The 12,287-nt window shown below is 42.1% G+C and overlaps 3 protein-coding genes across 7 annotated transcripts; 2 read left to right on the top strand and 1 right to left on the bottom strand.

Annotated features, from left to right (window-relative positions):
• Window positions 1-12: 12 nt before the first annotated feature.
• Window positions 13-1,175, bottom strand: LOC134179293 (hydroxysteroid 11-beta-dehydrogenase 1-like protein). The gene has a single exon (XM_062646156.1). The coding sequence runs from the start codon at window positions 1,004-1,006 to the stop codon at window positions 125-127; it is 882 nt and encodes a 293-aa protein (XP_062502140.1). The 5' UTR covers window positions 1,007-1,175; the 3' UTR covers window positions 13-124.
• Window positions 1,176-2,839: 1,664 nt separating this feature from the next.
• LOC134180484 (neurexin-1a-like) lies at window positions 2,840-6,895 on the top strand. The gene is made up of 2 exons (XM_062647644.1): window positions 2,840-3,021; window positions 3,541-6,895. The coding sequence occupies exons 1-2, from the start codon at window positions 2,961-2,963 to the stop codon at window positions 6,684-6,686; spliced, it is 3,207 nt and encodes a 1,068-aa protein (XP_062503628.1). The 5' UTR covers window positions 2,840-2,960; the 3' UTR covers window positions 6,687-6,895.
• Window positions 6,896-6,930: 35 nt separating this feature from the next.
• LOC134180485 (uncharacterized) lies at window positions 6,931-12,287 on the top strand. Of its 5 annotated transcripts, none has more exons than XM_062647647.1 (6): window positions 6,931-7,065; window positions 7,127-7,327; window positions 10,722-10,780; window positions 10,848-10,950; window positions 11,572-11,625; window positions 12,046-12,287. In XM_062647647.1, exons 1-6 carry the CDS (start codon window positions 6,942-6,944, stop codon window positions 12,156-12,158), a joined length of 654 nt encoding a protein of 217 aa, XP_062503631.1. In that variant the 5' UTR covers window positions 6,931-6,941; the 3' UTR covers window positions 12,159-12,287. The 5 variants fall into 5 exon arrangements, with proteins under 5 accessions (XP_062503631.1, XP_062503632.1, XP_062503630.1 ...); XM_062647648.1 differs by having other exon boundaries at window positions 10,719-10,780; window positions 10,848-10,944; XM_062647646.1 differs by having other exon boundaries at window positions 10,719-10,780.

Here is a 12,287-nt window from a genome sequence, read left to right as displayed (position 1 = left end):
AACAACAACATCTTTCAGTAACAGTACATTTATCTGTTGCTGTGCCAACATCAGCTACAAGCAATTAAGTGCCCATCGATCCCAGCCACTTCATAATTATTGCAATGCAGCAACTGTTAATAATCTAACGATTCATAATAGCATTTTCATCATGGTAATACCGCATGATAGAGTCAAGAAAACGAGGAAAGAATTGCTTGACATACAGTGCCAAAACTAGCGACCTGGGATAATAGACTTCCCTCTGCCGAAGTGCCCCTCCACGAATTATAGCTACAGCTGTTTCATTTGCACTAAGTAATGGAACTTTGACTGTGTCCCCTGCTCGTTGTATTGCCGATTCAGTATCAATGAATCCAAGTACACATATAGTTACTGAGATATTTGACTTTGAATAATACAGGTCGTGTCGTAGAGACTCAAAGAACCCGTGCAACGCATGTTTGGTCGCACTGTATGGTGCAGTAAACGGAATCCCCATTTTACCAGCAAACGACGAGACTACAACAATACTGCCACCACTCTCCTCCAAATGCTGCAGTGCATATGTTGCAATGTTGATGTAACTCAGAGTGTTCACCTTGAACATTTTCTCCGCAAGTTCCAGTTTCTCTACTGATTTGGATGTCCAGTGTGCGTAATATCCCATAATGTGATTCAATACCAAGATATCGATTCCTCTCATTAGTGTCACACTTTCATTGATTAGTCTCTCTGCTGATTCCACCAGGCTGAGATCCAAGGGTATGGAGTAGACTTCCTCTGCTCCAAGTTCTCTACATTTAGCAGCAACTTCCTTCAAAACTTCTGCCCTCCTTGCTGTAATAACAATTCGAGCGCCTAGTTTGGAATACTCGTAGGCAATCTGTTCGCCGATTCCAGTGGAAGCTCCGCACACAACAACTCGTTGGCCTTTCAGAGCTTTGTAGTCGACAGGGTCAACGATGACGGTGTAGATGAGGTAGGCTGACAAAGCCACAACTGCTGCGATCTTGATTCCACTCATCTAAAGCCGTCTAGAGAACAGTTATCGTTGCGAGTGAAATACACGTTACATGCTGTATGTACAGACGAAGCTGTACGATCAAACTACAGTGATGAACACGTCTGTGTAACGATGGCGTCTTGATAGCGCACGTTAATGGCATGTAGCCACGCCTTCCGAACCAAACCAAAACCAAACCAAAACATTCTGAACATTGTTGTGCAACTAAGGACTCGAAATTTTGTATTCACTAGACACTAAACAGAGCATTCAGTAGAGCTAATACCAAATTTCACGTGCACAAGATATCCCGGATTTCCTCACGGTTTCTCCGTTTCCCGAATAGAACTAGAGTAGATTCATTTCTGTGCACCTGAAGATAAGCACGTTGCATTCTTATATAATTAGATAGTAAAATAACGCTTTTGTTACTTTAATTTCTTGAATACCTACAGTAGAGCAGTTGTAATGGTAGAACTATTCCAAGAGTCTCAACAACAACTGTGCTATCGTACAAATAGTATATACGCTTTTGTCATAGTTTCACTTATCCTAGACACACTAAAAATGGAAGATGTCTTCAGAAATATACACCGTACACCAATGCCAAAATTAGCTCTAGTTAGGTAAGTACACGAGCACTTGGCAAAATAAACTCTTCTATTGATTAGTCTAAGAGATTTTCATTTCTTGAAGTGTACGAATACAGTAGTAAATCTCGTAAGGCTAGGAGTACGTTGTAGCAGTTGTGGTAAGTTGTAGTTTCCAAAAACTGAAAACCATGTGGGACAACCCTCTGTTTAGTTTACAGGCATAGTCCTAATAACTAATTAATTGTGCAAAAATTAGTACACTGTGTAGAAGCACTAGAAATGCTGAGTGAGTAGGAGAAATCACAATTGAACAGGAAGCGTTGATTCTCACCTGTGAATCCTAGTTGCCACGTGTGCACACTCTGTGGCCTTCCTAGACAATGACGTGTTGTACATCAGCAAATGCAACATAGATTCCTGCAGAGTCATCATGAAAGATGTCATGTAACGGTTCGAAAGAAAAAATAAACCACAACAGCATCTATTACAAGAAGATGTGTCCGGATTGATCCGACAGTTTTCTCTAATAAAAAGAGACCAACCACACCGACCCGACATTCAATAACTTTTGTTAGTGATAACTTTTCATCAGCTTCTAATTGATGCACCTGCTGGTCGTGACCGCAGCAGTCCCCATCCTCTCGAGGTCATCACCCACAACGACCTGCTGCGACTCGTTTCGTTTTACAGGAAACGAGAGGCATTTGTCTTCTAGACTCAGTCGAGCAAACCAAAGGTGTTCGAGTATAGAGCATACATAATAACGAATCGCTCACAAATGGTGCTTTGTTGATACAGAGAGGCCATGCAATGTGATATGGGAATCCGTATGCGTCATCATCGATATCGTTACTTATAAACCCACAGGCTTTTATCTGCATGTGCGAGTGTAATTAGCCAGGACACAACGCTACAAGAACGCGCAGTTGCGAGAATGAACGCAGTTGACGCTCGCCCACGACAGCTTCTCATAACTGTTGACAGTCTCGCGACACCACAAACAACAGCAAACCGTACCAACATTAGCCACACGGTAAGGAACAGCCGGTAAATACTATATTGGTCTACTAGATCACTCCAACTTCCGTCGACATGCCCAAGAAATCGTAGCAACGAGAAATTGCATCGCCTGTTTTGACGAAAAGGAACAGGAAGTACCGCCCGTGGTTCTGAGAAAACGTCCAACCGGTGCGCCTATTGGATAGAGTTCAGTGACGTCATCAATTTTCTACAGTACGCTAAGATCATCTCGTGACGACGCGTTCCCAAACCGTCGGGGGTCATCACCTATCAAAGAGCTGTTACGTGCGCTGAGCGTTTACTGTGGTGCTGAGCACTGTTCTCGTTGTTGTATTTTGGACGGAGTTGTGTACGTACGCTAAATGTTGCGTTACGCTGTTGTGATCGCTGTCGTGATGGCAGCGACGTCGCTGGCTGTCGAAGGTGAGTACATTGCATGAGTGGCAGATGGTCGCCGATTGAGTTGTTTGGAGCTCACCGGCTGTGTGAGGTGCCTGTCATGGTGGCGGCGCCTAGAGTGTTCGGTTCCTTTGTCCAATATGGCGTAGATACATCGCAACGTGACGTTCCGCGTGTTGCGATTTGCTTATCACATCGTTTACGCAGTTGTTCGACGACATGCGTCTTGATGTGTTCGAAGGGTCGTCAATTTTGGCGTCGGAGACGTTCGCTTCGTCAGTTGGAAGCGCGGCAGCCATGCAACTGGTGCGTTACGCAATATGGCTGTAACCGCATGGCGCAGATGTAGCGAAGCGATGCGGATAGTCGTCTTGTGGTCGACGAACTCGCTAGGGCGGAGGTTACTAAACTTTACGATGTTCACCGCTTTAGTGAATGAGTACACGTCGGGGTCGAAATGACGTAGGCGAGCGGCTTTGATTCAGTTGTGTCGCCATTATGTCTGATATGGTAATTGATATGGTACTGTGTTGTAATCTGTAGGAAACGACATGGACTCTGTCTACTTCGACCAGAATTCGAAGCCTCTTAACAGAAACACGTGGAAGGCGGGCAAAGTCGGAGAGATATCGTTCTCGTTTAGGACGAATCGACCGAAAGGAGTATTCTTGTATCAAGGGGGCCGAGATGGAAATGGACACTTTTTTTCCGTTGGTCTCAGCGGAGGGATTGTACAGCTGTTGGTCAGCGTCGGCGGCGATAATCTCCTCTTCATGGACACGGCAAGGACGGACGATTGCAAATGGCATCACGTAGAAGTCGTCAGGGACGGTTTGGGAAGGGGCGAGTTGGTGGTTGATGAGCGCAGTCTTCGGCTGAGTTTCAACGACCCGAAGGGCAATTTTAACATGGGAGGTCTTTTGTATATTGGTGGAGTGATGGAGGACGCGAGAGCGCATCCGTTCGCATTGGAACGCTTCGGGGATTCGTACTTCGGTTGTGTTGGAGGGCTTAGCCTTCTCTCCAAGCCTATCAGTGTGATTGAGATTGCAAAGAAACAACCGGATCGGAGAGTTGGAACAGGATGCGAGACATTGACCTGTGGAACAACGCAAAAAACCACAACCAGTTGTGAGGATGGTGATGACAGCATTACGTTTGATGGTTCCAACTCCTACCTAAACTTCCCCACTTGGACATCCGGCAAGAAACGAGGTGAGCTGTATCTTAAATTCAAAACAACGCAAGCAGATGCTGTGCTCATCAACCAGGAAGGCAAATTTAGGGATGACTTCTCTGTTCAGTTGAGGCGTGGAATGGTGATGGTCACTATGAATGTGGGAGGTGGTCCTTCTGAACTGGCTGCCGGTAGAGATTTAAATGATGGTATGTGGCATGATCTCATGATATCTAGAGAGGGTGCCCAACTTTTTGTTACTGTGGATAAGGATCGTCAGTCAACCGAATTAGCAGCAGTAAAAAAAAATGAGTCTAGTAACACATTCTTTGAGGCTATAGGCCCTCTGTCATTTGGCGGTGCAAGCGATTTGAAGAATGGCGAAAAGTCATTTACAGGTTGTATAAAGTCATTGCAAATTGGTACGAAGATGATGAATCCTATGGCAGACAGTGAAAGTAACAAGGGAGTCATGGCTGGTTGTTGTACTATGCCAGCACAAAACTCCACCACCATGAAGCCGACAACCATGAAGCCAACGACCATGAAAGCGACTACTGAGGAACCAACAACCGAGGAACTCACAACTGTGGCACCCACCACCATGGAACCAACTACTGAGGAGCCTACCACCATGGAGCCCACTACTATGAAGGCAGAAGTACTGAAGCCAACATCTCAGGATCCATGCCCATTTGACGATTCTGATTGTGATGAAGAAAGTGGAGATGGTGGCAGTGCAAAGGATGAAGTAACGAGCGCTCCAACTGTAACCGAAACCGTAAGACCAAGTGTCAAGATTATTCGTTCTACCACTGCTCCTCCAAGAGAGATCTATATGGCAACGTTTGTAAAGGGTAGCCAAATCAAGTACACTCCTGCTAAACCTCTTGTTTTTCCTCAGCCACTCAAGGTGAAGTTTAGCATTGCTACTGTTCAGTCAGAGGCAGCTATTATACACATGGCAGCGAGTGCAAACAGCGGGTTGTTGGTGCATCTCACTGGTGGGCGTGTTGCTTTATCATTGGTTGAAAACAAAGTTCGTCAACGTAGAACATTGTACGAAGAGTCAGTGTTTGTGTCAAGTAAGATAAATGATGGGTCGCCACATTCTATTGATTTAGAGATTGCTACTGCTATGGTGACAACAACTGTTGATGTTTTTGAGCCCATGGATGCCGAGTTGAGATTTAAGCTTCCTTTGCGCATAGTTTCGGTGCACATAGGAAAGTCTGAGGTATCAGGAGTGCCGGGCTTTGCAGGTGTTATGAGGGGTGTAGAGTTCAACAACATGGACATTTTGGCTGAAGCTGCAAAGGGACACAAGCTTATTAAGATGGTCGATGTTGAACTTGTTTCTTCTGCTACAATGCCTCCAAAAGGTGTAACGAAGACGGAAGCGCCAACATCGGAAATGACAGAAATGCCTTGTCAGGAAGATGATGAAGACTGTGATCCAGGTAGTGAGATGAGTGGCTCTGGAATGACAACAGAGCCGTCAGTGTCGATACCGCCAGATGTGATATTCAAGCCAAACAGCAATATGGTTTACGAACCAACAGAGAGTGTGACACTTCCAGAGCCATTGGAGCTTGACCTCAACTTTGGCACTGTACAAGAGGAGGCCTGTCTTATGTACTTCAAGGCATCGGAAGATAGTGGCGTACTACTACATCTTTCCGGTGGTCGTGTGACACTGACTCTCATAGAGAATGAGAATACAAAACGTGGACGAAGACAAGTCAATGGGAAAACTGTGACCTTGACTGGCAAGGTTAACGATGGTTTGTCTCACGCTGTTCAGTCCACAATCAGTGGAACCAAGGCGAAGACAGCAGTCGATGGAGGGAAGTCAAACACGGTGACAGTGCCGTTTGACATTCCTCAATCTGTTGACTCACTTCATGTAGGCTCGTCTCCTGTTGCTGGGGTTCCAGGTTTTGAAGGAAGAATGGCGGGTGCTGGATTTAATGACTTGAACGTTATTGATGAAGTACGAAAGGGCAACCCAGATGTTACAGCGAAGGGAATCACTATTGGATCGGTGACACCAACACCTAAGGCAGTCTCTATGGCTACTACGAAAGAGTCGGTCACAACCACTTCACCTCCCAAGACAAAAACGGATGCACCTATTTCAATCAAGATTGATGTAGTAACTACTAAACCACCTGCGAAAGGCACAGAGCATCCCAAAACAATGACAGACAAACCAGGTCAGGTAACCAAGAAATCGACAGACAAACCGCGAACAACACCAACAACTGATGTGAATAACAACTTTGCAGTAAACGAAGGCGCTTCAGGACTGAGCGGTGGAACTGTTGCAGGAATTATCGTTGGCATCGTGCTTGCCGTGTTGGTGCTTACTGCTGTTTTGGTGTTTGTAATCATGCGCTATCAGCGACGAGATGAAGGTTCGTATACACTCGATGAAGAATCACCCGCAAAGAACGGAGTTCCCAATAATGCAAAGGCAAAGGAGGCAGATAACCAAGAGTGGTACATGTAATTTACCGGTAAACATTTACTGAATCATAGAGTGGGCAGCACAGTATGGTGAATGAATGGATTACTGCAACTTGCAGAGTAGAATGTAGTGAGGAAAAAGTGGGATTGACATTGGAGGGTCGGTAATGTAGATTGGTGTTAAGCTTTTATTGGGTTTTGTTGGTGCTACAGTATTGTATTGTAATGAATAAAAATCAAATATATATCGAGTTTTTGAGTGCGCATGCGTGGATCGACACACCGATGAACGGGTTGCATGGCGTATTGCCGTTCTGCTGCAGACATCATTCTGAAAGCGTTGTCCTTGGAAGAGAGCAGTTCATTGGAAGCGTGTGAACTGTACACTACAGCAATAGAGATACTCCTACAAGGAGCTCGAGGTCACGTGAACGTCTGCATGCATTGTGTCAAGGTAACTGTGTTGTTGTCGAACTCATTCAGATGATGATGATTTGAAGAGAAAGAAAGCCGTGAAAGAAAAAATCCTTCAGTATATGTCTCGATTTGAGAAGCTGTTGAAACTCGGAGAAGAATTTGAAGCCGCCAGAAGGTTGGACATCCCTGCAGCTGCGGATGGTCAGAAACCAATTTCTCGCAAGGAAACGCTTAAAAATTTTCAAGAACAACGTGACGGCGTTGGAAGTTAGTATTAAATTATGAAATGAGAGTGAACACACAAAACTAATTGAAATGAACGTTGAGCTGGAGGCAATCAAAATATTAGAATTTATGTAATGAATATGTAATAACTTTAATATCATGTTCTAATTGCACAGATTTACCAGTGAGTGTGATTTGACTAAAATGTATACATTGGTGGCAATTTAATTTTTGTATGGCATTTCAGTGCTATGTTGAAGGACAGAAATTATGTTAGATTATACCATTGAACAGTTTTATATTAGACAGTTGCGTCTTCATATGTGAGCGTTCAGAAACAAACTTCGTACTATTAGGTGACTTAGCGAATATTTTTTACACAAAGGCATTGAATCACTTCTGGTCTTTGTGCTGTGTGCGTGTGTGCACACGAATGAGTGTACACACGTGAATGAGTGTGTGCATGTGCTTGTGTGTGTGCTTGTGTGTGTGTGTGTGTGTGTGTGTGTGTGTGTGTGTGTGTGTGTGTGTGTGTGTGTGTGTGTGTGTGTGTGTGTGTGTGTGTGTGTGTGTGTGTGTGTGTGTGTGTGTGTGTGTGTGTGTGTGTGTGTGTGTGTGTGTGTGTGTGTGTGTGTGGTTATGGTTATGTCTGCTCAAAATGTGTCACTCTATGTGGTCAAATGGTTCATTCTTGGAGCAGTATTTCCATTTGGTTATACATATACGTAGCAACCGTAGACAATGGCCGGACAGGCTATCACAAACTGCCACTGTTGATAATACATGTTTGTAATTACTTGGTCTTGTCCGAAACGAACAATGAAATCTAACCTGTTTGCAGCAGCCAATGTGAAATCAAAAGTTTTCTGACTTGTGACAAGTGTATGGCAACCTAATGTTGCATAATGAGAGGCGACATTTTATGTCTCACATTTGATGGATTTTGTTACTTCTGTCTTCGATGATTGCAGACTACCTTAACAGTGTTAGAGAATTTGTGTGTAATAGGCATGAAAGGATTGTGGGCAGAATAGTGTCCAATGTATGTAATTATGCAGCAACATTGGATGCCTCGTGCCTTAAATAGGACAGTAGATCGTTTCCAGGTGGCTTTAGAGTTTCCATACTGCTGAGTATTGTGAAACCATTCAGTAACGTCCGACTTGAATAATTGTTAAGTTGAGTAAACATGGATGTATCAGGGGGTTGGTTGCCTTGCAGCTTTAACTCATTGCTGGCAGATTAAAGAGTCATAAATAACCAAATTTGGAAAGAACTCTGGAAGGCAACCACTCACAATGAATGCTAGTTTTGATGACTTGCAATGGTTGACAGCTAATCAGATTTGGCAGAAACTCGGTTACAGTGACAAATGGCAGGAATGTCAATATGGTGAATATGGACTGGACGTGGGTTTGAGTATAATGTTGCTGCTATAGCATGAGGTAAATGAAAATCGAAACTGACAGAAAATCGTCAATGACGATAGTTTATGTCACTATAGCAATGACAATTCTTGCAATATGACAAATGTATGTAAACACACATTATCTAGATCCAGTCAAGTTGGAGGCATACTACCAATAATTTCAAACAAGATCAATTGTATTAGTTGAATTCGACACATTTTATGTGGTTTATTAATCCTTTTTAGCCCTACACAATGTTGGTGTATTAACCTATTATACCTCCACCAAAGCATTGGTTCGTTTTGTTAGGAACGTTACTAAAAAACGCTTGGCTGGATTGTGATGAATTTGGTAGAACCTTGATTGAGGAACAATCGATAAGGTTCTGGGATTGATCCAGACCTGAGTCCCCTCTCGAGGGGTCAGCTCCGCTTAAACCCTTTTTGACAACAAACGTGAGATGACTCACAATTTTGCTCTTGCATACCCATACCATCTCTGTACAGAATAAACGTATCATTTTTGCAGTGGAGCTCCTCTTGGATACAATCGCATGTTTGGCAACTTATGAAGCAGATGACGACGAACATTTGTAATGCGATTATTTTGCAAATAACTGCCTTGGGGGAGGTTTGTGCTCTCCGAGTGCTGTCTAGTTTGTTTATGGTTTATAAACCGTTGAATTCTCGTCAAATGCAGTCAGAATCTATGTCGAATGTACAAGTGCTTCAGTGTGGTCCCTATGTGTGACAAAGTCACTGAACACTAACGTTGTTTCTGGACACAGTAGACAGAGTAGCTGCTAGCACTTCCAAAATCGACATCTTCAGCTTGTCTGATAACGACTTGCTTCATTAGCACAAAATGTGAAGGCATAGAGCACTATTCAGTATGGTACGAGTGCAATCAAGACAAGACACTGCTATATTTTGTGCCAGAAGGTGCAGTACTATGACACAGTAGTGCGTGTGCTGTATACGAAGTGTTTTTACAATTAATTAATATAAATTTTCTGAATTATAAATCAAGATTTTTGTTACAATAAACAAAATTTGTCTTGTCACTGAAGATTTTGGTTCGAATCGGCTATGATTAATTAAGTCAATAGCTTAGTGGTTATAAACAGTCATGTTACACTTGTATTCCTAACCCTTGAATTTCATGTATTCCATAGTTTATCATAAAACATGTTGTAGACCGTCTAGCCTAAGACTGCTAGCTTAAGCTGGACTATATTATTGTTACGGGCAGCTGAGGTTTGCGTGTATTTAATTGAAATATGGCCAGGGAACAGTGAAAGAAAAAAACTGGTAAACGTCGGTACTGCAATAGATTGGAGTTTATGATATTAAATGTGTGAAAGACTTTTTATGCTGGTGCTATTTTATCACAGTTGTGAATTTCTATGACATAATTGATCACAGGCATTGTGTAGGTCATTTACACATCTTTATATGTGCAAATGTCAGATCTTACATGAGACAACAAAGTACTGTGCCATTTATTCGTTGTGAGGATCTCTGTATGTTTATTACCCAGTATGTAAATCTTCCTATTGACCAGAGAAACTAAAGGATGATTAGCGAGAGGTTATAATTGTTATAATGGACTGTATGTATAGCAACATCTGTAGTAAAAACTTTGCCAAGATGTAAGATAATTAGCATTAATGACACTACATTTAGCAGAAAATCTGGATCTGGTATTAGACTAGATTTCCTATGATAGAGAAAGGTAGTTCACCAGTTTCAGTTTGCCTGGGGCAGAATTGTGTGTGACCTATTTGACATTGTCACGGGGTAGATGGCATGGCACACATATTCACATTTGGTTCATAATTCAAACAGAGTTTGTCTTGATGGTTATGCTTGAAATGTAGCCAAGATGAACAGCAAATGTTTAGCTAAGAATTACAGACATAAGATGTGTACTAGATAAACAACAGATTAAGTAGCTTTTGTTTGTGTAAGTGTAGGATATGACACTGAACTACCTATTAGTGTCACTACTAATGTATGATTTAGCAGGTACCCATGAAGATAGTCAAGAAAACAGAGAAACAAGAACTACAGAGATGACAGACAAGGTTGGCAAGTTGACATGTTGGTTAATGTACAAACCCTATGCATGGTTTTGAAATTGTCAGTGTACAGACACATACGCTGACCAGCAATACATTGGATGCTGAATTGTCTGTAGAGGACAAACTGTCTGATATGGGCAGCTGGTCTTCTCAAGTAGAAGATGAAGGTAAACGTAGGTGTATTAATATATTCTACTGCTGTAGTGGGTATAGATGCTGTAGTACCATAAATGACCATATAGATTCCCTGTGCATCAGATCTAGTTTTGAAAGCAAAGGAGTCCATTGTTCTCATAGTTGCTTAGGGCCTCTATTTGGCTGCTTCATATGGTTTTTATTACTAAGTCAAAACTATTAATTACTCTTAACTTGACACATAGCAATTTTGCTAAGTAGATAGACAGTGACACCAGGTGCTAGTGAATGACATCCATTACACTAATTAGCACTAAATAAACAAGAACTGTCTGGTTTCAAAACCAATTTGGCATAGCACGCTGTCTGGATTAAAACCAACCAAATCTTTTTTTGTTTTTATCATAGTACTGTACCTCATTGGACTTGTATAGCAAGATCTGGATTCTGGCCATGCCAGTCTTCAAGCTTTAAGCATGCACTACTGTTGTAGGCATCCCTTTCCTCTCATTTTGCTTAACTACTGTAGTGGGTCATTAACCTGTGTATACATTTCCACAAATTTGGGACTAGATTTTGTGCTCCTTTAGTCACCCATAGGCGTTCTTGTTCAGAAAAACTTTTATATGATCATGTATGGTACTTGTGTCTGGTTGTAGGGTCTTTCAAAAAGAATGAAGAAGAATTAAGACACAGTTTCCCTGATGCTCTAGGTAACATTATGTAGTGTTGTACTATTTGGTAAGGAAGAAAGTTGAAAGAGTTTCTGTATTTCATGGTAGCATTAATTATTTTAAATTCTATTATGAATTAATGAATGCATGTGGCACCTGGTGACCATATATTAATGCATGCCACATTGCAAACTTTGATTTCCATGAAAGCATGATCATATTTGCATGCTATTTTCATTACGTGATTGTCTTTTTATAACCATTGTGGCTCAGTACATAGTGTGAGTGTGTACATGTGCGTGTACAGACATGTTTTGAGTAGCTGGCTGTTTGATATCGACATCTTAATAAGTTTACATTCTCATACTTGTTTCAGAGATGAAATTGTCCTATTGTATACGTTTCTGGAAAGGTTGCTGCACCTCACATATATTTGGTATTTGCATTTTGTTGGTGTAGCTGCTACAGATGCCTTAGCATCAATAAACAGACTAGCCAGCAAGCTGAGGCAGGATCCAGAGATGTGGGAGCTGGAGGAAGAACTGAAGAGAATTTTGAAGGAATCAAATTAGTTGCTATCACACATGTGTGACCATTAGTAACGTTGGTCAGCAATGACAATAACTCTGACTGTACATATTTGTCCAAACGGTTTGTAGAAAGTAAAAACTATTGTATTCAGCCTAATTCGATATCTCATG

This window comes from Corticium candelabrum, chromosome 5 (genome assembly GCF_963422355.1).
Source record: "Corticium candelabrum chromosome 5, ooCorCand1.1, whole genome shotgun sequence".
NCBI classification, from domain to species: Eukaryota; Metazoa; Porifera; class Homoscleromorpha; order Homosclerophorida; family Plakinidae; genus Corticium; species Corticium candelabrum.
The sequence above is the reverse complement of the archived record's forward strand: the minus strand, read 5'-3'. Positions and strand labels throughout refer to the sequence as shown.

Coding starts and splice junctions, on each gene's coding strand:
- LOC134180484 (XM_062647644.1), top strand. CDS start 2,961: ATGTTGCGTTACGCTGTTGTGATCGCTGTCGTGATGGCAGCGACGTCG. Junction 3,022..3,540: donor GACGTCGCTGGCTGTCGAAG/GTGAGTACATTG, acceptor TGTAATCTGTAG/GAAACGACATGGACTCTGTC.
- LOC134180485 (XM_062647646.1), top strand. CDS start 6,942: ATGGCGTATTGCCGTTCTGCTGCAGACATCATTCTGAAAGCGTTGTCC. Junction 7,066..7,126: donor ACTCCTACAAGGAGCTCGAG/GTCACGTGAACG, acceptor GAACTCATTCAG/ATGATGATGATTTGAAGAGA. Junction 10,781..10,847: donor CTACAGAGATGACAGACAAG/GTTGGCAAGTTG, acceptor GTCAGTGTACAG/ACACATACGCTGACCAGCAA.
- LOC134179293 (XM_062646156.1), bottom strand. CDS start 1,006: ATGAGTGGAATCAAGATCGCAGCAGTTGTGGCTTTGTCAGCCTACCTC.